Source organism: Myxocyprinus asiaticus, chromosome 6, assembly GCF_019703515.2.
Source record: "Myxocyprinus asiaticus isolate MX2 ecotype Aquarium Trade chromosome 6, UBuf_Myxa_2, whole genome shotgun sequence".
Taxonomy (NCBI): domain Eukaryota; kingdom Metazoa; phylum Chordata; class Actinopteri; order Cypriniformes; family Catostomidae; genus Myxocyprinus; species Myxocyprinus asiaticus.
The window spans coordinates 51,176,615-51,200,428 of record NC_059349.1 but is presented as its reverse complement, the minus strand read 5'-3'; the positions used below and the strand labels follow the sequence as shown (position 1 = coordinate 51,200,428).

The 23,814-nt window shown below is 37.8% G+C and overlaps 1 protein-coding gene across 1 annotated transcript in view; it reads left to right on the top strand.

The window, feature by feature from the left end:
• Nucleotides 1-22,276, top strand: part of LOC127443192 (ralA-binding protein 1-like) — a 32,082-nt gene extending 9,806 nt beyond the window's left edge. The window contains exons 6-10 of the mRNA XM_051701781.1: nucleotides 11,141-11,272; nucleotides 13,406-13,516; nucleotides 14,079-14,200; nucleotides 17,256-17,376; nucleotides 17,624-22,276. Of these exons, the coding sequence (XP_051557741.1) occupies nucleotides 11,141-11,272; nucleotides 13,406-13,516; nucleotides 14,079-14,200; nucleotides 17,256-17,376; nucleotides 17,624-17,935 (798 nt within the window). The 3' untranslated portion in view covers nucleotides 17,936-22,276. The remainder of the gene's footprint in view (nucleotides 1-11,140; nucleotides 11,273-13,405; nucleotides 13,517-14,078; nucleotides 14,201-17,255; nucleotides 17,377-17,623) is intronic.
• Nucleotides 22,277-23,814: the final 1,538 nt, after the last annotated feature.

Below are 23,814 nucleotides of genomic sequence, written 5' to 3'. Positions count from 1 at the left end.
GAAAGTATTCACAGCGCTTCACTTTTTCCACATTTTGTTATGTTACAGCCTTATTCTAAAATGGATTAAATTCATTATTTTCCTCAAAATTCTACAAACAATACCCCATAATGACAACGTGAAAGACGTTTGTTTGAAATCTTTGCAAATTTATTAAAAATAAAAAATGAATAAAGTCACATGTACATAAGAATTCACAGCCTTTGCTCAATACTTTGTTGAAGCACCTTTGGCACAAATTACAGCCTCAAGTCTTTTTGAGTATAATGCTACAAGCTTGGCACACCTATTTTTGGGCAGTTTCTCCCATTCTTCTTTGCAGGACCTCTAAAGCTCCATCATGTTGGAAGGGGAGCGTCGGTGCACAGCCATTTTCAGATCTCTCCAGAGATGTTCAGTTGGGTTCAAGTCTGGGCTCTGGCTGGGCCACTCAAGGACATTCACAGAGTTGTCCCGGAGCCACTCCTTTGTTATCTTGGCTGTGTGCTTAGGGTCGTTGTCCTGTTGGAAGATGAACCTTCGCCCCAGTCTGAGGTCCAGAGCGCTCTGGAGCAGGTTTTCATCAAGGATGTCTCTGTACATTGCTGCATTCATCTTTCCCTCGATCCTGACAAGTCTCCCAGTTCCTGCCGCTGAAAAACATCCCCACAGCATGATGCTGCCACCACCATGCTTCACTGTAGGGATGGTATTGGCCAGGTGATGAGCGGTGCCTGGTTTCCTCCAGACATGACGCTTGCCATTCAGGCCAAAGAGTTCAATCTTTGTTTCTCATGGTCTGAGAGTCCTTCAGGTGCCTTTTGGCAAACTCCAGGCGGGCTGTCATGTGCCTTTTACTGAGGAGTGGCTTCCGTCTGGCCACTCTACCATACAGACCTGATTGGTGGAGTGCTGCAGAGATGGTTGTTCTTCTGGAAGGTTCTCCTCTCTCCACAGAGAAATGTTGGAGCTCTGTCAGAGTGACCATCGGGTTCTTGGTCACCTCCCTGACTAAGGCCCTTCTCCCCCGATCGCTCAGTTTGGCCGGGCGGCCAGCTCTAGGAAGAGTCCTGGTGGTTCCAAACTTCTTCCATTTACGGATGATGAGGCCACTGTGCTCATTGGGACCTTCAATGCTGCAGAAATTTTTCTGTACCCTTCCCCAGATCTGTGCCTCGATACAATCCTGTCTCGGAGGTCTACAGACAATTCCTTGGACTTCATGGCTTGGTTTGTGCTCTGACATGCACTGTTAACTGTGGGACCTTATATAGACAGGTGTGTGCCTTTCCAAATCATGTCCAATCGACTGAATTTACCACAGGTGTACTCCAATCAAGTTGTAGAAACACCTCAAGGATGATCAGTGGAAACAGGATGCACCTGAGCTCAATTTTGAGTGTCATGGCAAAGGCTGTGAATACTTATGTACATGTGATTTTTTTTTAATTTTTTTTTTTAATTTATTTTTTTTTATAAATTTGCAAAGATTTCTAACAAACTTCTTTCACGTTGTCATTATGGGGTATTGTTTGTAGAATTTTGAGGAAAATAATGAATTTAGTCCATTTTGGAATAAGGCTGTAACATAAAAAAATGTGGAAAAAGTGAAACGCTGTGAATACTTTCGGGATGCACTGTATACTTGGCTATTACTTGCTATATTTTTGTCTGAGTAAAATGAATAGGCTGTTGTATTCTACTCTTTGAGAGCTTTCCAACAACATATGTCACATGGCTATTTGATCAGTTTGATGTTTTCACTAATTGCAATAATGCATTTTTTAAAAATAAATTATCAAAACGAAACTCTTCTGATTTGTCTGCAAATTTCAAAGCACTTATTCAGTTTTGGTCATAATGTCTACATGCATTGGAAAGTAGAGCTTTAAGCTTTCAAACGATACTTAATTTGTGTTGGTCAAGACTGTAGCTATGAATATTTTGACGATTATTTTTTTTCTCTGCGGGCCCATCAGAGCTTAAAGGGTTAAGGTGCTACATTATGTGAAATCAAACTAAACTAAATCTATATAACACCTAATTTCTATAATTTATTTTTTTAGAAAGATTAGCTACATTGACCTAACCACAGAAATGAGGATCCATGCATGGTCTTATCTATGGCATTGCACTGTAAATATAATTGCAATTACATAAAGGGGTTTAAAATCTGGACCTCAAAGACTTATCAACAAATTATGGTCAAAGTTTTCCTCCTGTCTAATATCGTTCTGTTAGAATGATGTTTGTTATTAGGAAACGAACTTGCCTTGTTTGACTTTAAATATTACTAAACAATACTTAAATTATTAGGAGCATGATGAAAGGAAAACAATATCTGTTATTGAGTAAGAAACTCAAAAAAAAAAACTCCGTAATGTGTTCTTTTTGTGGGAACAGTTGGATTATTACTTGTCTTGCTGAATTTATTGATAAAAAAATCAATATATTTTGCTGAAAATTATTTATAAAAAAATAGTAGCCTAAACGCATTTAGAAACTTTAACTACAACTGCCACAGTTGTAATTAAAAATGTCTAATAGATTCTACCTAATAGATTAGCATATTTAATATGAAACTGCAACATTTTTGTCTAAATACCACAGATACTGCTGTAAAATCGTGATAAATTTTAGTAAGGGTGATAATCGTTTTTTTTTTTTTTGTTTTTTTTTGTTTTTGTTTTTTGGCGCATGTCAAAATAATTCAACAGAGCGTAACCCTTGCGCGAGTGGTTCTGTGATGGCTCACACTGAGCCCACTTGCATGAAAACCAGACTTCAGTCGTGCTGTACAAACACGTGTCTCAGATGAGAAGCATGTTTTGCACGTATAAAGCGTCAAACGCGAAATGAATATCGTGAATTTTGTTTTTGCCGCCCAAAATTTCGCTTTGTCAGCCGCTGAAAATTTTTCAATTCAGGAAAAACCCTGCTGTTACAGTAATAGTTCAACTATACAATTTGCAGTAAAACCATAGTAACCGGAAATTTACCATGTTGTTGCTATAGACTGTAGTAACCATTTTTTTTTTTGTGTGATTGATTATAATTTTTATAACTGTAGTTTTGGTTTTATTGTATTACAGTATTCTTTTTATTTTTACTTTAATACATTAGAAAATGATTGTATTACTGTAATGAGAATCAACATTGAGAATTGTGTGAATTACAAGTTTAAAATAAGAATAAAACATCTGAATGCATTACTGTAATGAAAAATAGGTGGAGCATCTTCTTAACTGTCATGAAAATATCTAAAAAATCTTAATGGTCCTTAAAATCTTTTTTGCTAAATAGTTTTGTATTTTTTTATTTTCTTTTTTTTAGGGCTTTGATACAAGATTCATACATCAGATTCAGACTTGTACATGGAAGAGGAACATTTTTTTTTATATGACAGAACTTTTGTTTCAATTTTACATAAGATGACTAGCTTGTTGTTTCAAAGATAACTGTGACCTTATAATGAGGAAATGCAGGCGATATTCACATTAGGGGATGAATCCAAACTCTGTGAGCAGAGAGCGAGAATGGAAAGATAAACAGGTTTGAGTTCCGGAATAGCAAAACAACCCATAATGTGTCGTGTTTCAGCATGTGAATCTGAAGCTACTGTCACACCATTACACAGAATCTGCTCTTTTATACAGTTGAGTGCATAAATCTGCATCCCATTTGCTAAATCTGTAAGATGTTTATCATAAAAAAAGCTTTTTGTTTATTTAGTATTGCCCTCATGATGCTAGTTGACACAACAGTTATTTACATATATTCCACAAGACAAAATAATATCTAAATTTACACAGATGATCCTGTTCAAAAGTTTACATCCCCATGGTTCTTAAAATGATATATTGCTTCCTCGATGATCAATGATCAGATGACTCTGTGTGTTTTGTGATAAACGAGTCCCTGTCTTGAGCAGTGAATCTGCCCACTGTTCTTAGCATCTAGCATCATTCCTAGCATCTTCTGCACATTTGAGTTCTTCCCAACAGTGGCTATATGATGATCACATCCAGCTTTTGGCCCTTGAGGGACTCATACACAACTACTACAAAAGGTGCAAACATTCAGTGAGCTCATTTACATGGACACCAGAAAACCGTTTATTGCAAGAAAACTGCTTAAAGGGACAGTTCACACAAAAATGAAAATTATGCCATCATTTAGTCACCCTCATGCAATCCCAGATGTGTATGACTTACTTTCTTCTGCAGAACAAAAACGAAGATTTTTAGAAGAATATCTCAGCTCTGTAGGTCTATGCAGTTCAAGTGAATGGTGGCCAGAACTTTGAAGGTCCAAAAAGCACATAAAGACAGCATGAAAGTAATCCATATGACTCCAGTGGTTAAATCTATGTCTTCAGAAGTGATATGATAGGTGCAGGTGAGAAACTGATCAATATTTAAGTCCTTTTTTTTACTATAAATCTCCAGGTTCAGTTTCAATTTCTCATTCTTTTATTTTAGCGATTCACATTCTTTGTGCATATCGCTACCTACTGGGCAGGGAGTAGAATTTATAGTAAAAAAGGACTTAAATATTGGTCTGTTTCTCACCCACACCTATCATATCGCTTCTGAAGATATAGATTAAACCACTGGAGTCATATGTGTTTCTTTTATGCAGCCTGTATGTGCTTTTTGGAGCTTCAAAGTTTTGGCCACCATTCACTTGCATTGTATGGACCTACAGAGCTGAGATATTGTTCTAAAAATCTTTGTGTTCAGCAGAAGAAAGAAAGTCATACACATTTGGGATGACATGAATGTGAGCAAATGATTAGAGAATTTTTACGTGAACTATCCCTTTTAAGACTCGAAAGCAGTGTAAGCGTTCACATTCACTGTGTTCATCGCTTTTTTCTTTACACCCGTATACATACAACTCGGTCAGTAAGCAGCTTCTCCAAGGCAATGGAATTTCTCTGTGACGCTTGTGTAAATAACAAACATGGCATCCCAGGAAGACTTTGCTATTTTTTTTTCTCTGTTGCTTTGCTTTATTTCCAGATATTGCAGAGTTGTTGCTGTGTTTGTTTCCTTAATTTTCCATCGTGATATGCAACGGAATTGCGCTGCAAAAGTGGGAGTTCCCTCTTAAAAACTCTGGGATTCCCCCAATTTATGCTGCTTGAGCGCAGATACGTAGACTTGAGGGACATGACCACATAGAACAAGTTCTCCAGAAGAAACCTGGGTGTGTTAAACCACTTTCTCATAATCCCTTGAACGGCTTAAGGAAAATATCTTTCTCGTTTACGTGTTGTTTTGGAACGCAAAACAAAAAAGCCCTAGAATAAACCGCTTTCTTAAGTGAATGTAAACGTGGTCAGTGATGCTCAAGAAGGCGACACACAACATTAAGAACCAAGGGGATATAAACTTTTGAACTCTATGATTGGTGTAAATTGTTTTTATTTGTTTTGTGGGATGTGCAAATATCTGTTATGTAGCTTCTGATGTACAGTACTAAATAAAATAAAAAATATGACAAAGACAAAATAAAACCAGTGGCTGTGGAACATGCTTTTACATCAAAGAAAGTTGGGGTACAGATGTAACAACGTTAAAGAAGATGTGCTGTCCTAATTTAGAAGCGCTCTTTATCAGTGGTATGCCTTTCTACTTGCCGCGGGAGATTTCCTCGTTTATTCTGGTGAGTATTTGTATTCCTCCAAGCGTGTGTGAGCGCAGCGCTGCAACAGCTGGCTGATCAGATCACAGACACGGAACAACAGTACCTGGACTTATTATTATTCTTGCCAATTTTAACAAAGCCAACCTCACCTGTGAACTGCCAAAATACAGACAACACATTACATGTTCCACCAGAGACAGAAATATACTGGATCACTGCTACACAACATTAAAGGATGCATATCGCTCTGTCCCTAGAGCAGCTTTTGGACTCTTTGATCACTGTCTGGTTCATCTTCTTCCTGCTGGCAGAAACTAAAATCAGCTTAACCTGTAGGAAGGACTGTAAAGAGATGCACCAATGAAGCAGAGCTGGAACTACAAGCCTGCTTTGACTGCACAGATTGGTGTGTTTTTGAAGCTGCAGACACCAGTCTGGACGAGCTCACAGATACTGTACACAACTGACTGCACTGCCAAGGACCCCTCTGTCAAGCTCCTGAAGTTTGCAGATGACACAACTGTCATCGGCCTCATCCAGGATGACGATGAGTGTGCATACAGAAGGGAGGTTGAACAGCTGGCTGTCTGGTGTAGTCAAAACAACCTGGAGCTGAACATGCTCAAAACATTTGAGATGATGGTGGACTTTAGGAGGAACACCCCAACATTGACCCCGCTCACCATTTTGAACAGCACTGTGGCAGCAGTGGAGTCATTCAGGTTCCTGGGCTCTACCATCTCACAACACCTGAAGTATGAGACCCACATTGACTCCATTGTGAAAAAGGCCCAGCAGAGGTTGTACTTCCTCTGAGTGCAGAGTCTGTCCTCTGCACTTCAGTAACAGTCTGGTTTGGTTCAGCTATGAAATCGGACATCAGAAGACAACAAAGGACAGTTCGAACTGCTGAACTGATTATTGGTTGCTCCTTGCCCTCCCTTCAAGAACTGCACACTTCAAGAGTGAGGAAAAGGGCTGGAAAAATCACTCTGGACCTCATTCACCCAGCACACTACCTCTTAGAACTGTTGCCTTCTGGACGGCGTTACAGAGCACTGAGCACCAGAAATGTCAGGCACAAGAACAGTTTATTCCCCCAGGCTATCCATCTCATGAACAGTTAAAACTGCCCCATTGAGCAATAATTCAGTATATTCAGTATATTGTCTTATTGTGTATTTCTGTATATACTTATATTTTCTATTCGCTTTTTATTTTTATTCAATTTTTTTCATTTTTTATTATTATCTCTGTCTTGTTGTTGTATTGTTTGTGCACTGGAAGCTTATGTCACCAAGACAAATTCCTTGTATGTGTAAGCATACTTGGCAATAAAGCTCATTCTGATTCTGATATCACCCATGTGAAAAACTTAAACTTAACAGCTGGTTGTGCCACCTTTAGCAGCATCAACTACAACCAAATGCATCCGATAACTGGTGATCAGTCTTTCACAACGCTGTGGTGGAATTTTGACCCACTCGTCTTTGCAGAACTGCTTTAGTTCAGCCACACTGGAGGGTTTTCGAGTATGAACTGCCCGTTTAAGGCCCTGCCACAGCATCTCAATCGGGTTCAAGTCAGGACTTTGACTAGGCCACTCCAAAACTTTAATTAAGCTTCTTTTGAGCCATTCAGAGGTGGACTTACTCCAGTAACGCTTGAGCTTCAACTCAAGGACTGATGACCGGACGTTCTCCATTAGGATTTTTTTCTAGAGAGCAGAATTCATGTTTCCCTCAGTTATTGCAAGTTACCCTGGCCCTGAAGCAGCAAAGCATCCCCACACCATCACACTACCACCACCATGCTTGACCGTAGGTATGATGTTCTTTTTGTGGAATTCTGTGTTTGATTTACGGCAGATGTAATGGGACCCCTGTCTTCCAAACAGTTCCACTTTCGACTCATCAGTCCACAGAACATTCTCCCAAAAGATTTGAGGATCATCAAGGTGTGTTTTGGCAAAATTCAGACGAGCCTTAATGTTCTTCTGGGTTAGCAGTGGTTTTCGCCTCGCCACTCTTCCATGGATGCTATTTGTAGCCAGTGTCTTTCTGAGTCATGAACAGTGGCCTTTATTTTTTTTATTTATTTATTTTTTTTATTAATTAATTTATGTATTTATTTGGATTTGTCTCCGCGTCTGTGACCATCAACCCTCGAATCTTATCACGTGGCTTGTTGAGCGCGTTGCCACGGAGACATAGCGCCTGTGGAGGCTTCACGCCATCCACCGCGGCATCCACGCTCAACTCACTACACGCCCCACCGAGAACTAACCACATTATAGCGACCACAAGGAGGTTACCCAATGTGACTCTACCCTCCCTAGCAACCGGGCCAATTTGGTTGCTAAGGAGACCTTGCTGGAGTCGCTCAGCACGCCCTGGGATTCGAACTAGCGAACTCCAGGGGTGGTAGCCGGCGTCTTTTACCACTGAGCTACCCAGGCCCCCAACAGTGGCCTTTATTGATGCGAGATGCCTGCAGTTCCTTGGATGTTGTCCTTGGATGTTTTTTTTACTTCCTGGATGAGTCTCCGCTGTGCTTTTGGAGGAATTTTGGAAGGTCGGCCACTTTTGGGAAGGTTCACTGCTGTTCCAAGTTTTCTCCATTTGGAAATAATGGCTCTCACTGTGGTTCTTTGGAGTCCCAGAGTCTTGGAAATAGCTTTGTAACCCTTCCCAGACTGATGTACACTATATTGCCAAAAGTATTCGCTCACCCATCCAAATAATTGAATTCAGGTGTTCCAATCACTTCCATGGCCACAGGTGTATAAAATGAAGCACCTAGGCATGCAGACTGCTTCTACAAACATTTGTGAAAGAATGGGCTGCTCTCAGGAGCTCAGTGAATTCCAGCGTGGTACTGTGATAGGATGCCACCAGTGCAAGTCCAGTCGTGAAATTTCCTCGCTACTAAATATTCCACAGTCAACTGTCAGTGGTATTATAACAAAGTGGAAGCGATTGGGAATGACAGCAACTCCAAGGCCACGTAAAATGACAGAGCGGGGTCAGCGGATGCTGAGGCGCATAGTGCGCAGAGGTCGCCAACTTTCTGCAGAGTCAATCGCTACAGACCTCCAAAGTTCATGTGGCCTTCAGATTAGCTCAAGAACAGTGTGTAGAGAGCTTCATGGAATGGGTTTCCATGGCCGAGCAGCTGCATCCAAGCCATACATCACCAAGTGCAATGCAAAGCGTCGGATGCAGTGGTGTAAAGCACGCCGCCACTGGACTCTAGAGCAGTGGAGACGTGTTCTCTGGAGTGACGAATCACGCTTCTCCATCTGGCAATCTGATGGACGAGTCTGGGTTTGGCGGTTGCCAGGAGAACGGTACTTGTCTGACTGCATTGTGCCAACTGTGAAGTTTGGTGGAGGGGGGATTATGGTGTGGGGTTGTTTTTCAGGAGCTGGGCTTGGCCCCTTAGTTCCAGTGAAAGGAACTCTGAATGCTTCAGCATACCAAGAGATTTTGGACAATTCCATGCTCCCAACTTTGTGGGAACAGTTTGGGGATGGCCCCTTCCTGTTCCAACATGACTGCGCACCAGTGCACAAAGCAAGGTCCATAAAGACATGGATGAGCGAGTTTGGTGTGGAAGAACTTGACTGGCCTGCACAGAGTCCTGACCTCAACCCGATAGAGCACCTTTGGGATGAATTAGAGCGAAGACTGCGAGCCAGGCCTTCTCGTCCAACATCAGTGTCTGACCTGTGTCTGACCAGTGTCACAAATGCGCTTCTGGAAGAATGGTCAAAAATTCCCATAAACACACTCAACCTTGTGGAAAGCCTTCTCAGAATAGTTGAAGCTGTTATAGCTGCAAAGGGTGGGCCGACGTCATATTAAACCCTATGGATTAAGAATGGGATGTCACTTAAATTCATATGCGTCTAAAGGCAGATGAGCGAATACTTTTGTTAATATAGTGTATTTCAATAACCTTTTTTCCTCATCATTTCTGGAATTTCTTTCAACCTTGGCATAGTGTGCTGCTGGGTGAGACCTTTTAGCCAACTCCATGCTGCTGAAAAAGTTCTGTTTAGGTGTTGATTTGATTGTAAAGGGCTGGCAGTATTCCGACCAGGGTGGTTCTAGTCCAGCTGATCCCTATTATGCAGTTTCATGGATTTGCAGATTTAGTAGCTAAGGGGGCAAATACTTTTTCACACATGCCCAGTTTGTATTGGATAACGTTTTGCTTCAATAAATATCATTAGCATTTAAAAACTGTATTTTGTGTTTACTCAGCCTTTGTTTTATGTTAGATTTTGTTTGAATTTTTGAAACAATTTAATATGAGATATACACAAAAACAGAAGAAATCAAATACTTTTTCACATCACTGTAAACAGAACATAAAATATCACATACCATTACTTGGAGGAGGTGATTATCTTTTAAACGAGCCCACACACAAGGTAATCGGATGCATAGATCATTAGATAATCCACATGAAGCACAGAGTTGCATATGGCCACCAGGAGATGGCGCCAAGTACATGACACAGACTCGATGCAGACTCATTAAGACAAAAGGCCCTCATTCTGTGAAATCTCATTACTAAAATCATGTCTCCATGCTATGCATACCTTAAGTCATTGTTGTGTTTGTATGTGTCATTAGTCCTTATGTACAATTATTGTTTTATTTGGATAGGCTTTTGGACACTTGGAGATGTTTTTGGGCACTATGATACATTTATTTTTGTAATGCTATAAATTTTAATTGCTTTGTCATATCAACACAACATTTTTCACAGTTACAGTTGACACAGTTTCTCAGGCTGAGAGTCTCAGAATTTATCAATCTGTATCATTAAAAAAAATTGAAAAGTTTACAATGATACCAAACACTTGATACTTTTTTATTATTATATTATATATATATATATATATATATATATATATATATATATATTAGCTATAAGCCTTTAATTTTGGGTAGGAAATCTTTAAAAACACCTTCAGAGCTTAAAGAGTTGAGAACCAACGGGATGTAAACTTTTGAACAGGGTCATTTGTGTAAATTCAGTTATAATGTTGTCTTGTGGAATATACTTTATCTTACACCCTGTCTACACTGGGCTTTAAATGAACAAAACATCTTGCAGATTCTCCAAAGGGGGATGCAAACTTAAGCACTTATCTATAGATCATCAGAATTGAGGTCAATGTTATGTTTCATCAAAGTATCAACTTTGTCTGCTTGGTGTTTTAAAATTCCTCAAAAGAAATCGAAATGGGCACAAATGAGACAGTTGTTCACAATGAGAGTATTGAGCTATACAATTGATGTGTACAGCTCAGATCATTTGGCCTTGAAAAATTTGATAAGAAATCTTTAACTTCATTGAGATCTCTGATTTGTGATTGCAGACTTTGGTATTTGGCAAATCTGAACATAGTTTGTGATATTGTTGACTTTTATTCACTTTGCTGTCTAGGAGAAACAATTGAGATATTAAAGAGAACACATTTTTCTCTCTGCAGGAGTTCCTTTTGAATCGTCTGCACAGAGATCTGCAGGCAGGTGTGAAGGATCTGTCTAAGGAGGAGAGACTCTGGGAGGTGCAGCGAATCGTTACTGCGCTTAAACGCAAACTCCGTGAGGCCAAGAGACAGGCAAGCGCTCTGACCCCTGCTTTACCGTTGAGGAAAAATAAGATTTCCAAAATCTAATTTGACTAATGTGGCTAGATTTGCATTTCCTGAAGGAATACCGGTACTAGCAAGGCATTGAAAGAATAGTGTTGGTGTTTTCAGATAAAATGAACTAAAATTAGTTATACGTTTATAAAATTATGGATAGAGGGGAAAAGGAGAGAGATAGTGATTGAGAGTAATACGTGTTTTTGGTTAATAAATAGATAATGACAATTTGCAATTCAGTGTACAAATATGACCTTAATTACGAGATGGCAATTTAGAGATTATTATGTTTTTTTTTTTTGTTTCTGTGGCAACACTCCAAAATAACATAATTCCAAAATGCATCCAGGTGCGGCATTGTTTTTGATGACAAGAAAATACTTTCATACATGTGAATTATTGACTTTCTTTCTTCTGCAGAACATAAATGAAGTTTTTTAGAAGAATATTTCAGCTCTGTAGGTCCATACAGTGCAAGTGAATGGTGAGCAGAACTTTGAAGCTCCAAAAAGCACACAAATACAGCATAAAAGTAATCCATTAGACTCCAGTGTTTTAATCCATATATTCTAAAGCGATCCTTTATGTGCTTTTTGGAGCTTCAAAGTTTTTGTCACAATTTACTTGCATTGTATGGACTTCACATAGCGGAGATATTCTTCTAAAAATCTTTATGTTCTGCAGAAGAAAGAAAGTCACATCTTGGATGACATGAGTGAGTAAATGATGAGAGAATTTTCTTTTATGGGTGAACTATTTCTTTAATTGCAGAGGTGTTATAATCAGGGTTAAGCCTAGTATACACTACATGACTCAAGCTCATCTCTGATGTTTTGAGTCGGCGACTGGCCTGCGACGAGAAGTCTCGGATCTCACGATGAACAATTTTGTGTGTGCACTCCTGCCACATGCAGAGACTAGTCCCAGATGCTACGACGCTATGAGTTTTCAAAACAGCTTGATATCCAGATGTCTTGTCCTCAGATGTGCACACTGTCCCGACGAGCGAGAGACCGATAATGAGCCACAGCCAATGAAATAGAGAGAGAGTGCTAGAGGAGGGCAAGGTAGCAGAAGACAAAAAAATTATTAGAAAATAAAATGAAACTTCACCCACATCTACCTACCCGCTGTCTTTATTATTGTCGGCTGTTTTTATTATATTTTTTCTTCTGCAAATTACCGCAAATACGCATAAAAACGGTCAATAGCCTTTCTTTCATGTTTGTTGACATGTTATCAAGAATAAACTGTGCGAGTTTGTGCATTTTGAGGGGCCTGGGTAGCTCAGTGAGTAAAGACACTGACACCACACCTGGAGTCGCGAGTTCGAATCCAGGGCGTGCTGAGTGACTCCAACCAGGTCTCCTAAGCAACCAAATTGGCCCAGTTGCTAGGGAGGGTAGAGTCACATGGGGTAACCTCCTCGTGACCACCATAATGTGGTTCGCTCTCGGTGGGGCGCGTGGTGAGTTGTTCGTGGATGCCGCGGAGAATAGCGTGAAGCCTCCACATGCGCTATGTCTCCGCGATAACGTGCTCAACAAGCCACGTGTTAAGATGCGCGGATTGACGGTCTCAGACGCGGAGGTGACTGAGATTCGTCCTCCGCCACCCGGATTGAGTCACTACGCCACCATGAGGACTTAGAGCGCATTGAGAATTGGGCATTCCAAATTGGGGAGAAAAAGTGGAGGAAAAAAAAAGAAAAAATATGCATTTTGGGCGATCCTTTTGAGATGGGACGACAATAAAGGCAGCTGTAATGGCAGTTTTTTCTCCGGTTACGTGCGGATTTAAAGGTATATAAGTATACGATTGGAAATGTACAATCAGTGATGTCTCGCTTTAAAATGCAACTTAATACCAGTGTGACACATGGTCTCAGTCGGGGACAAATGGTTGTGTTAATGATACACTACAGTCCTGTAGTGTTCGCAACAGGACGACGAAAAACAGGACTGTGAGTTGCAGGACGCCAACTGCAACTCGTGTAGTGTACGCTTGGCTTTAGGGGTTTAGAACAAATGACTGCTATGTCAGAAGTTCCCTGCCAATCTGCAGTGCTAAATGTTTCATTTTCTCTCTGTCTCTGTGAATGTGCAGGAGTGTGAGACTAAAATCGCACAGGAGATCGCCAGTCTTTCTAAAGAGGACGTGTCAAAGGAGGAGATGTCTGAGAATGAGGAGGAAGTCATTAATCTGCTCCTGGCACAGGTGAGGCCACCTGCTCAAACACTACAACTGCTGTCCTCTCACTATGTTTCTGATGATGTTTAGTTGTGTAGTCAATGTTTTAACACTGGTGCAGCTGTCAGGCAGATAAACAAATCAGCTTGGTGTATAAGCAGGAGGAAGAAAGGCTGCTTCCCAATTTGCATACTATCCATAATGTATAGTAAGTGAGATTATGTGTAGTGCATTCTAAATTATAGTGCACTCAAAATAGTATGTCAGAGGTGTATAGATGATATTCTATTTCCGATGGGTTTTTGAAGGTACATTAGAAAAAAATCACAGTTTTGAATCGTAATATGCTAAACAATATTATTGTAATGCAAATCCAGATATCAATATAATATTATATTGCCAGTTCCCTGCTGATTTCCATCCCTATTTCTATTTTGACTTTTTTTAAATATATTAACCTGAATGTTAAGTTATAATGAATTTTAATGTAATGAATTTAACTAGATGCTAACACTAATGCAAACAGTATGCAAAAAAGGGGTCTTTCTTCCAACTGATGTTTAATTTGGCTCTCTGGTGCTACCTGCAGGAGAATGAGATTCTAACAGAGCAGGAGGAGTTGATCTCTCTGGAGCAGGTGCTGCGACGGCAGATCGCCACAGAGAAAGAGGAGATTGAGCGACTGCGTGCGGAGATTGCAGATATACAGAGGTGAGAGTTCATGCAAATTAATGATCAAACTCTTGATTTCTGTGGGGCAGGAAGTTTTAGTTTTGAACAAAGATATGTGGAGATTACTGGTGATGTTATCAAAACAGTGATGTGTTAATTTCTGCTGTATTGCAGCATCACTAAAACCTGAGTGAAGGTTTGGGTGAAGGAGCTGTATGTTTTTGATTCACTAAATAGAACCATTTTTCGAAAGTCATTCATTTGGGAATCAGACTATACTGATTGCGCTGTATGTTTTTGATTCGCTGAATAGAACCATTTCGTGATTCATTCATTTGGGAATCAGATTACACTTATCAAGCTTTATGTTTTTGATTCACTTAAACTACTCGTAAGTCATTCATTTGGGAATCAGACTACTGTGGTTGCGCTGTACGTTATTGATTCACTGGATAAAATCATTTGTAAATAATTGAATTGGGAATCAGACTACACTGAACATGCTGTATGTTTTTGATTTGCTGAATAGAACCATTTCGTGAGTCATTCGTTCGGGAATCAGACTACACTGATTGCACTGTATGTTATTGATTCGCTAAAAAGAACCATCTCTTGAGTCATTAATTTGGGAATCAGACTACATTGAATGTACGGTAGTTTTTGATTCGCTAAATACAACCATTTCGTGATTCATATATTCGGGAATCAGACTACACTGAACGTGCTGTATGTTTATGATTCACTAAATAGAACCATTTTGAAGTCATTCATTTGGGAATCAGACTACACTGATCGCGCTGTATGTTTTTGATTCACTAAATACAACCATTTCGTGATTCATTCATTTGGGAATCAGATTACACTTATCAAGCTTTATGTTTTTGATTCACTTAAACTACTCGTAAGTCATTCATTTGGGAATCAGACTACTGTGATTGCGCTGTACGTTATTGATTCACTGGATAAAATCATTTGTAAATAATTGAATTGGGAATCAGACTACACTGAACATGCTGTATGTTTTTGATTCACTAAATAGAACCATTTTGAAGTCATTCATTTGGGAATCAGACTACACTGATCGCACTATGTTTTTGATTCACTAAATAGAACCATTTTGAAGTCATTCGTTCGGGAATCAGACTACAATGATCGCGCTGTATGTTTTATCGTGCTGTATGTTTTTGATTCACTAAATAGAACCATTTCGTGATTCATATATTCGGGAATCAGACTACACTGATTGCACTGTATGTTATTGATTCGCTAAAAAGAACCATCTCTTGAGTCATTAATTTGGGAATCAGACTACACTGATCGCGCCGTATGTTTTATCGTGCTGTATGTTTTTGATTCACTAAATAGAACCATTTCGTGATTCATATATTTGGGAATCAGACTACACTGATCGCGCTGTATGTTTTTAATTCACTAAATACAACCATTTCGTGATTCATTCATTTGGGAATCAGATTACACTTATCAAGCTTTATGTTTTTGATTCACTTAAACTACTCGTAAGTCATTCATTTGGGAATCAGACTACATTGAATGTACGGTAGTTTTTGATTCGCTAAATACAACCATTTCGTGATTCATATATTCGGGAATCAGACTACACTGAACGTGCTGTATGTTTATGATTCACTAAATAGAACCATTTTGAAGTCATTCATTTGGGAATCAGACTACACTGATCGTGCTGTATGTTTATGATTCACTAAATAGAACCATTTTGAAGTCATTCATTTGGGAATCAGATTACACTTATCAAGCTTTATGTTTTTGATTCACTTAAACTACTCGTAAGTCATTCATTTGGGAATCAGACTACTGTGATTGCGCTGTACGTTATTGATTCACTGGATAAAATCATTTGTAAATAATTGAATTGGGAATCAGACTACACTGAACATGCTGTATGTTTTTGATTCACTAAATAGAACCATTTTGAAGTCATTCATTTGGGAATCAGACTACACTGATCGCACTATGTTTTTGATTCACTAAATAGAACCATTTTGAAGTCATTCGTTCGGGAATCAGACTACAATGATCGCGCTGTATGTTTTATCGTGCTGTATGTTTTTGATTCACTAAATAGAACCATTTCGTGATTCATATATTCGGGAATCAGACTACACTGATTGCACTGTATGTTATTGATTCGCTAAAAAGAACCATCTCTTGAGTCATTAATTTGGGAATCAGACTACACTGATCGCGCCGTATGTTTTATCGTGCTGTATGTTTTTGATTCACTAAATAGAACCATTTCGTGATTCATATATTTGGGAATCAGACTACACTGATCGCGCTGTATGTTTTTAATTCACTAAATACAACCATTTCGTGATTCATTCATTTGGGAATCAGATTACACTTATCAAGCTTTATGTTTTTGATTCACTTAAACTACTCGTAAGTCATTCATTTGGGAATCAGACTACATTGAATGTACGGTAGTTTTTGATTCGCTAAATACAACCATTTCGTGATTCATATATTCGGGAATCAGACTACACTGAACGTGCTGTATGTTTATGATTCACTAAATAGAACCATTTTGAAGTCATTCATTTGGGAATCAGACTACACTGATCGTGCTGTATGTTTTTGATTCACTAAATACAACCATTTCGAGATTCATTCATTTGGGAATCAGACTACACTGATCTCGCTGTATGTTTTTGATTCACTAAACAGAACCATTTTGAAGTCATTCATTTGGGAATCAGACTACACTGATCACACTGTATGTTTTTGATTCACTAAACAGAACTATTTTGAAGTCATTCATTTGGGAATCAGACTACACTGATCTCGCTGTATGTTTTTGATTCACTAAAGAGAACCATTTCATAAGTCATTCGTTTATGAATCAGACTACACTGATCACTGGTTGCGCAGAAAACACGGTGTTGCGCCTGCCTGCATCTGCAGAAGATTGCATGTTGAAGAGCCAATGAAACCAAAAACCATTCGCTTAAGTATGTTTTTTAAAAATGGTTCTCAGTTCCCAAACCTACACCTGAACTTCACTGTTTCTTTCTTTTACTCTTTGTTTTTCATTCTTTGTTTGGAACACGCACAGCCGTCAGCAGGGTCGCAGTGAGACGGAGGAATATTCATCAGACAGTGAGAGTGAGAGTGAAGATGAGGAAGAGCTTCAGATGATTCTAGAAGACCTACAAAAACAGAATGAAGAACTCGAGGTGAGAAAGAAAAAGTGATTGTGGAGTGAATAGGAAACATGGAGCAAACATTTAGGAAACATTTTTTTTTTTTTGTCCAATACATGCTTTTCTCTGTTTAAAACATATGCAATGCAACAAACGGTACAGATAGACTTGAATGTATATGACCAAAACTGCAGCAGTTTACAAGGTAGGTGTATTTTGAAAAAGGACATGCTTTATATCAGTCACTGTGAAAGCCATGTGTATTTGTCTCTTTTACCAGAATAAAAACACTCATCTGAATCAGGCCATTCATGAGGAACAGGAGGCCATTTTGGAACTGCGTGTTCAGCTCCGCCTCCTCCAGAGTCACAAGGTGCAGCAGGAGAACACGGCTCCACCCACAGTTGAACAGGCTCCGCCCTCCCAGCCTAGCCCAGAGGAACGATCTCGAGCGGACGAGCCAATCAAACACGCCACAGCAGCCGTCATAGATTCCACTGTTACAGCCGCAGCTGCTTCTACCAATGGGAAGCCTGGAAAAGACGCTATGAAACCATCGCCTAACAAAGACAAGCGAGAGAGCAACCTGTAAACAGTTAGACCATCAATATACCGCTTAAAGGAATAGTTCACCCAAAAATGAAGATTCTCTAATTTACCCAGATGCCATCCCAGATGTGTATGACTGTTTCTCTTCAGCAGAACACAAATGAAGGTTTTTAGAAGATAGAGCTCTGTCAGGTCTTTATAATGGAAGTACACGGGTGCCAGCACTTTGACGGTCCAAAAGTCACATTTAGGCAGCATAAAAGTAATCCATACAACTCCAGTCGATCGATGAATGTCTTCTGAAGGGAATTGATACTTTTATGTTTGAAACAAGTCGATAATTAAAAAGTTTTTAACTTTAAATTGCTGCTTCCGTCCAGGTGTCTGATGCTGTTTGAAATGGCCGAACTCTCGCGTGACGTTCATTCTGCTGTTGTAAATAAGTGCCGCTTCCGTATTCTCGCGTGAACTCGCCGACACGCTTACGTCATGCTTCGGGTCAGCTGCTGGCAGGAAGCGCTTTTTAAAAGTTAATAACGTTTTAATTATCAGTTAATTATTTACACAAACGTATCGATTTGCTTCAGAAGACATTCATTGATCAACTGGAGTCACGTGGATTACTTTTATGCTGCCTAAATGTGACTTTTGGACCGTCAAAGTGCTGGCACCTGTGTACTTCCATTATAAGGACCTGACAGAGCTCTATCTTCTTTTAAAAAGTCTTCTGAAGAAACACAGTCATACACATCTGGGATGGCATCAGGGTAAGTAAATAATGAGAGATTTTCATTTTTGGGTGAACTATTCCTTTAACTACTTCACCTGTATTTAGGTTTGCTCATCGCTGTGACATCTCGGGTTAAGGGTCAGACTAAAGGTTATGTTTAGAGTTTACCACCATTTCTCAAGGTGAAGCGAAATGAGTTTATTACACTGGGAAAAAACTGGATAGCAAAGAATTGAACATGTGAGGGAGGAATTGTGAAATGTAAAGGTCAGTAGGTAAAACAGGAGGAGAATATGGAAAACATTTCAGTTCGGTCATTATTGCGATATTGCGATTTATAATTCAATTTATTTAATTGAAAAACATATGGATAGTTCACCCAAAAATAAAAATTCTCTCATCATTTACTTATTTTCATGCCGTCCCAGATGTGTATGACTTTCTTTCTTCTGAAGAACACAAAGATTTTTAGAAGAATATCTCAGCTCTGTAGGTCCATACAATGCAAGTGAATGGTGGCCAGAACTTTGAAGCTCCAAAAAGCACATAAAGGCAGCATAAAGTAATCCATAAGACTCCAGTGGTTAAATCCATGTCTTCAGAAGTGATATGATAGGTGTGGGTGAGAAACAGGTCAATATTTAAGTCGTTTTTCACTATAAATTCTTCTCCCTGCACAATAGGTGGTGATATGCACGAAGAATGTAAACCTACAAAAAAATGGTTACTTTCATGCTGCCTTTATGTGCTTTTTAGAGCATCAAAGTTCTGGCCACCATCCACTTGCATTGTATGGACCTACAGAGCTGAAATATTCTTCTAAAAATCTTTGTTTGTGTTCTGCAGAAGAAAGAAAGTCATACACATCTGGGATGTCATGAGGGTGAGCAAATGATGAGAAAATTCTCATTTTTGGGTGAACTATCCCTTGAAGCTGTATGTGAAGTTTAATCTGAAATCAATTGCAGCACAATCAGATCTTTGTGAGTGCTCAATTAATTAAATCTTGCCCTTTGGCACAAGTCTAATCTGGCAAAGAGGGTAATTCTCTTCTTCCCTTTTTTTTTTTTTTTTTTCACAAATAGTTAAAAGTATTAGTGTTTTATTGTTGTTGTTGTTGTTGTTGTTAAAAGCTCTTGAGCTTACGAAAGAATCTCACAAAACCTGTCACGAACATTTTCAGGACATATTTCACCCCAAATTCAAATGTAAAAAGAAATTGTATTTTACTTAAAGAAAATTAAACCTGTTGTGCATTGTGATTATTTACATGACAACTAAGCACCTCCTTATTTATCATTACTGTATTACTGTCTTCAATCAATACTTATTAAAATAAAAGAAAATATTGTATTCCAGTCATCTTTTTTATAATACAGTAAAAAAAAACTGAATGTTGATCAAATGAAAATCACCACAAAGAATAATAGAAATTACAAAGAAAAAAAATTTATATATTAAAATGTCTCAACGCATTACGGTAATGAAAGTGCATTTGCTTAATTATCATAGAAATGATGTCTTTCATGCAAAAAAATAAAATAAAACATATTGTCCTAAAAAATAGCCATAATTTCATTGAAGCAATATATATATATTTTTTTTTTTTTTTTATTTGGGGGTGAAATGTTACCTGGAATTGCTCTTGATAGGATCTGTGAGATTCCCCCAAACATATAAGCAAGGCAAAGCATTTCATTAATGATATACTGAAGAAAAAGTATTTAAAAGATGGCATAACACATTACATTTAATTGTTTTCAAACCAGAGTGACCGCTTCAATGGCCACTGTATGAACATCCATTTATTTTTGTTACAGTGCTGAGAAGTCTTAAACTTTTTAGTTTGATTTGTCAGTAAATCGCGAAAGCGACATTCACTGTAAAAATCACAATCATTTCAGAAAGGTGGCCTAGCATGCAGATGTATCTTATTGTTATTAATAACAAATGCTTCACTTTTTTAAATCCCAAATAAGAATATACATGAGAAGTAACCTAAAAGTCTCTTGCTAAGCTTCAGAAACATGGTGATTAGAAATCGAAGGTTGCGTCCAGTTCTCCTGGTGGATTTGCCGTCATTGGTCCAGATCTAAATTCGAGATCAAACCGGACGCAGTCCTGCCGATGAAGCTGTGTGTGTTATGAAACCACTGTGCCATACGTAACTGTGTGCAACTGCACAGAAGAATTACTTTGAAGATGCGCCAATACATCTAGGATAGAATTTTTACCTAAAGATATAAGGAATTGGTTTTGAACATGTATTAGAAATTTCACTATTTAATAGTCACTATATACGTGTGTGTGTGTGTGTGTGTGTGTATATATATATATATATACACACACACACACACATCTATACTGTAACTGCACTAAATATGTGCATATATGCACTTATAGAGCAAGAGATAGTTGATTGCCATTTGTTGTGGAATTGGTAACATTTTTGTTAGTTTCCATACATTCACGTCATATACTTGTTTTTTTTTTTTTTTAAAGTTTAGTAGATTTTGTGAGACACAAGAATGTGTTTTTGGTTAATGATGAAGTTTGTCGGGTGTTTTGGGTAGGTTTAAAAAATGTGGGTAATGTGCTAACCCGGATGAATCTCACAAAGATGTGTTTGAGTCATATTTCACCACAAAATGTATTTATTTTTTTGCTATTTTTATTTAAAAACAAGCCCATTTTCCCTCAAATTCTCAAATGTAATGCAAAAAAATTTATTCTCTTTCTTCAATGCAGAATTGTTTTTTTTTTTTATTGCTGTAATACAGTAATTAAAATCATACCTGTCCTGATTTATTATTAAAAATAATCACAGTTTTTGCATAACAGTAAAGTGAATGAGATGTGTTGCACATTACATTAGGCTACTGAAAATGTGCCTAATTTTTAAATAAAAATGTCACATTTCAAAACATCTTTAGAAAATTAAATAATAAGGCTCTCTTTTGATTTTGGGGTGAAATATGACCTGGACATTTCTTAGATTTGTTTTGTGACATTTGCCCAACCGTATGATGTTATAGATGTTATAGCACACATATTGATGTTTTTAGTGATGGTAAACTTGTACTAGATTGTTACCAATTCATCCCTTTTTTAATACTGGTATTTTATCATTTTCACTTTATTTTTGTGATTGTTTGTGCTTGTTGAATGCTAGTGTATTACTGGAACATTGTGCATTATTGTTCTATTTCAGATCTAACACCTTTTCACCTTCATTTAGCTTTTTATGTGTTTTCCCCCAATCTGTCTTGTCAAGCAAGTGATTCAGAAATACTGTATTACTCAAATCAAATCTTGATCGTCATCTCTATCATATGTAAAAAGTTCTTCTTTTTCTTAAAGCCTCTGCTAGAACGTATCTCAAAGGGATAGGAAGTTGCTCAAATACTTTTGGAAATTATAATTTTTCATATTATAGACAAAGCCTTTTGTAGCTCATGGTAATTGCGAGCTGAATGCTGCAGTCTAAAATAAAACAAGTCTGGACAGTTACTCTAAGTTTTGAAATTTTCTTCACTGGAGTGCAAATTACTTTGGATCAGCCTGTTGCTCGTGTGGTGATGAAGGCCACAGTGATGATGGAAGACCTCAGATGCTTCAGTGGCTTTTGTGATTCGTGCTGTCACCACAGTTGTTGTAAGAAAGAGATATGTTGTCAAAGTTCACATGAGAAAGATCTTAAAGATTAATGTTTTTGAGCTCAAATCTTCTGTGAAATCACATTTTTTCTTTCATTACAGTAAATTGCAATCATAACATGCAATATGCCAAAGCAAAATACTTGATGTACACTTAAAGGCTTAACAATTTTTTATTTATTTATTTTCTTGCTCTTTATATTCTTTGTTGTGTACATTGAAAATAGAGCAAAATAGGCCAATGCTGTATATTCGTGTAGCACTTTTCACAAGTAATTATAAGTAATATAGTATAATAACAATAGTGCAAACTGAGTAATCAACTAAATAGTATCAAATACAATTGAATAACAGAGGAAACTGAAAGTCACAATCAGCAATTTTGAGGGCAGGTGAAAAATGGCATGGACATGAACTTTTGTTTTAACAATGATTTTAGTTTCAAATGTATGTGTGCATAAGGAAAAGTGCATATTTTAGGTTTTGTCATTGGTCATATTTTTTTATATTTTTATACATAATATTTTTCACTATTTTAACCATTAGATAGTTCATATAGATAGTTCTGCTGTGTGAGAAATTAACTTCTAAAAGTACAAATATTCCATGTTGTCTCCCAATTGACTGCATGCATAAGTATAAAAGAATTAGAATAATAATGGTGGGACACAGGACACTGTTACAGCTCATTTTAACTACCTACAATTCTATAAATATATTTAAGAAGGTTAAAGGTAAAAAAAAAAAAAAAAGATGAAGTATGCAAATATTATCGTGATGAACATGAATTTTAGTTACAGAGACAAAAAAGAGGTAAAGCAGATCAGAACTGAATTAGTTTGAATTGAAAAAAAACTAATGCTAAAACTGCTAAATAAATTAAAATAACGTAATCTAAAGTAATATTGAGCTATTGGACCTGAAATAAGTAATATTAAATTAAAATTAGAAATTTACATTCAGCATATTTAACCAACTCATATATATATATATATATATATATATATATATATATATGTGTGTGTGTGTGTGTGTGTGTGTATATATATACATATACACACATACACACACACACATTGTTTTACAGTTGTGCTCAAAAGTTTGCATACCCTGGCAGAAATTGTGAAATTTTGGCATTGATTTTGAAAATATGAATGATCATGCATAAAACTGTCTTTTATTTAAGGATAGTGATCATATGAAGACATTTATTATCACATAGTTGTTTGGCTCCTTTTTAAATCATAATGATAACAGAAATCACCCAAATGGCCCTGATCAAAAGTTTACATACCCTTGAATATTTGGCCTTGTTACAGACACACAAGGTGACACTCACAGGTTTAAATGGCAATTAAAGTTTAATTTCCCACACCTGTGGCTTTTTAAATTGCAATTATTGTCTGTGTATAAATAGTCAGTGACTTTGTTAGCTCTCATGTGGATGCACTGAGCAGGCTAGATACTGAGCCATGGGGAGCGGAAAAGAACTGTTAAAAGACCTGCGTAACAAGGCAATGGAACTTTATAAAGATG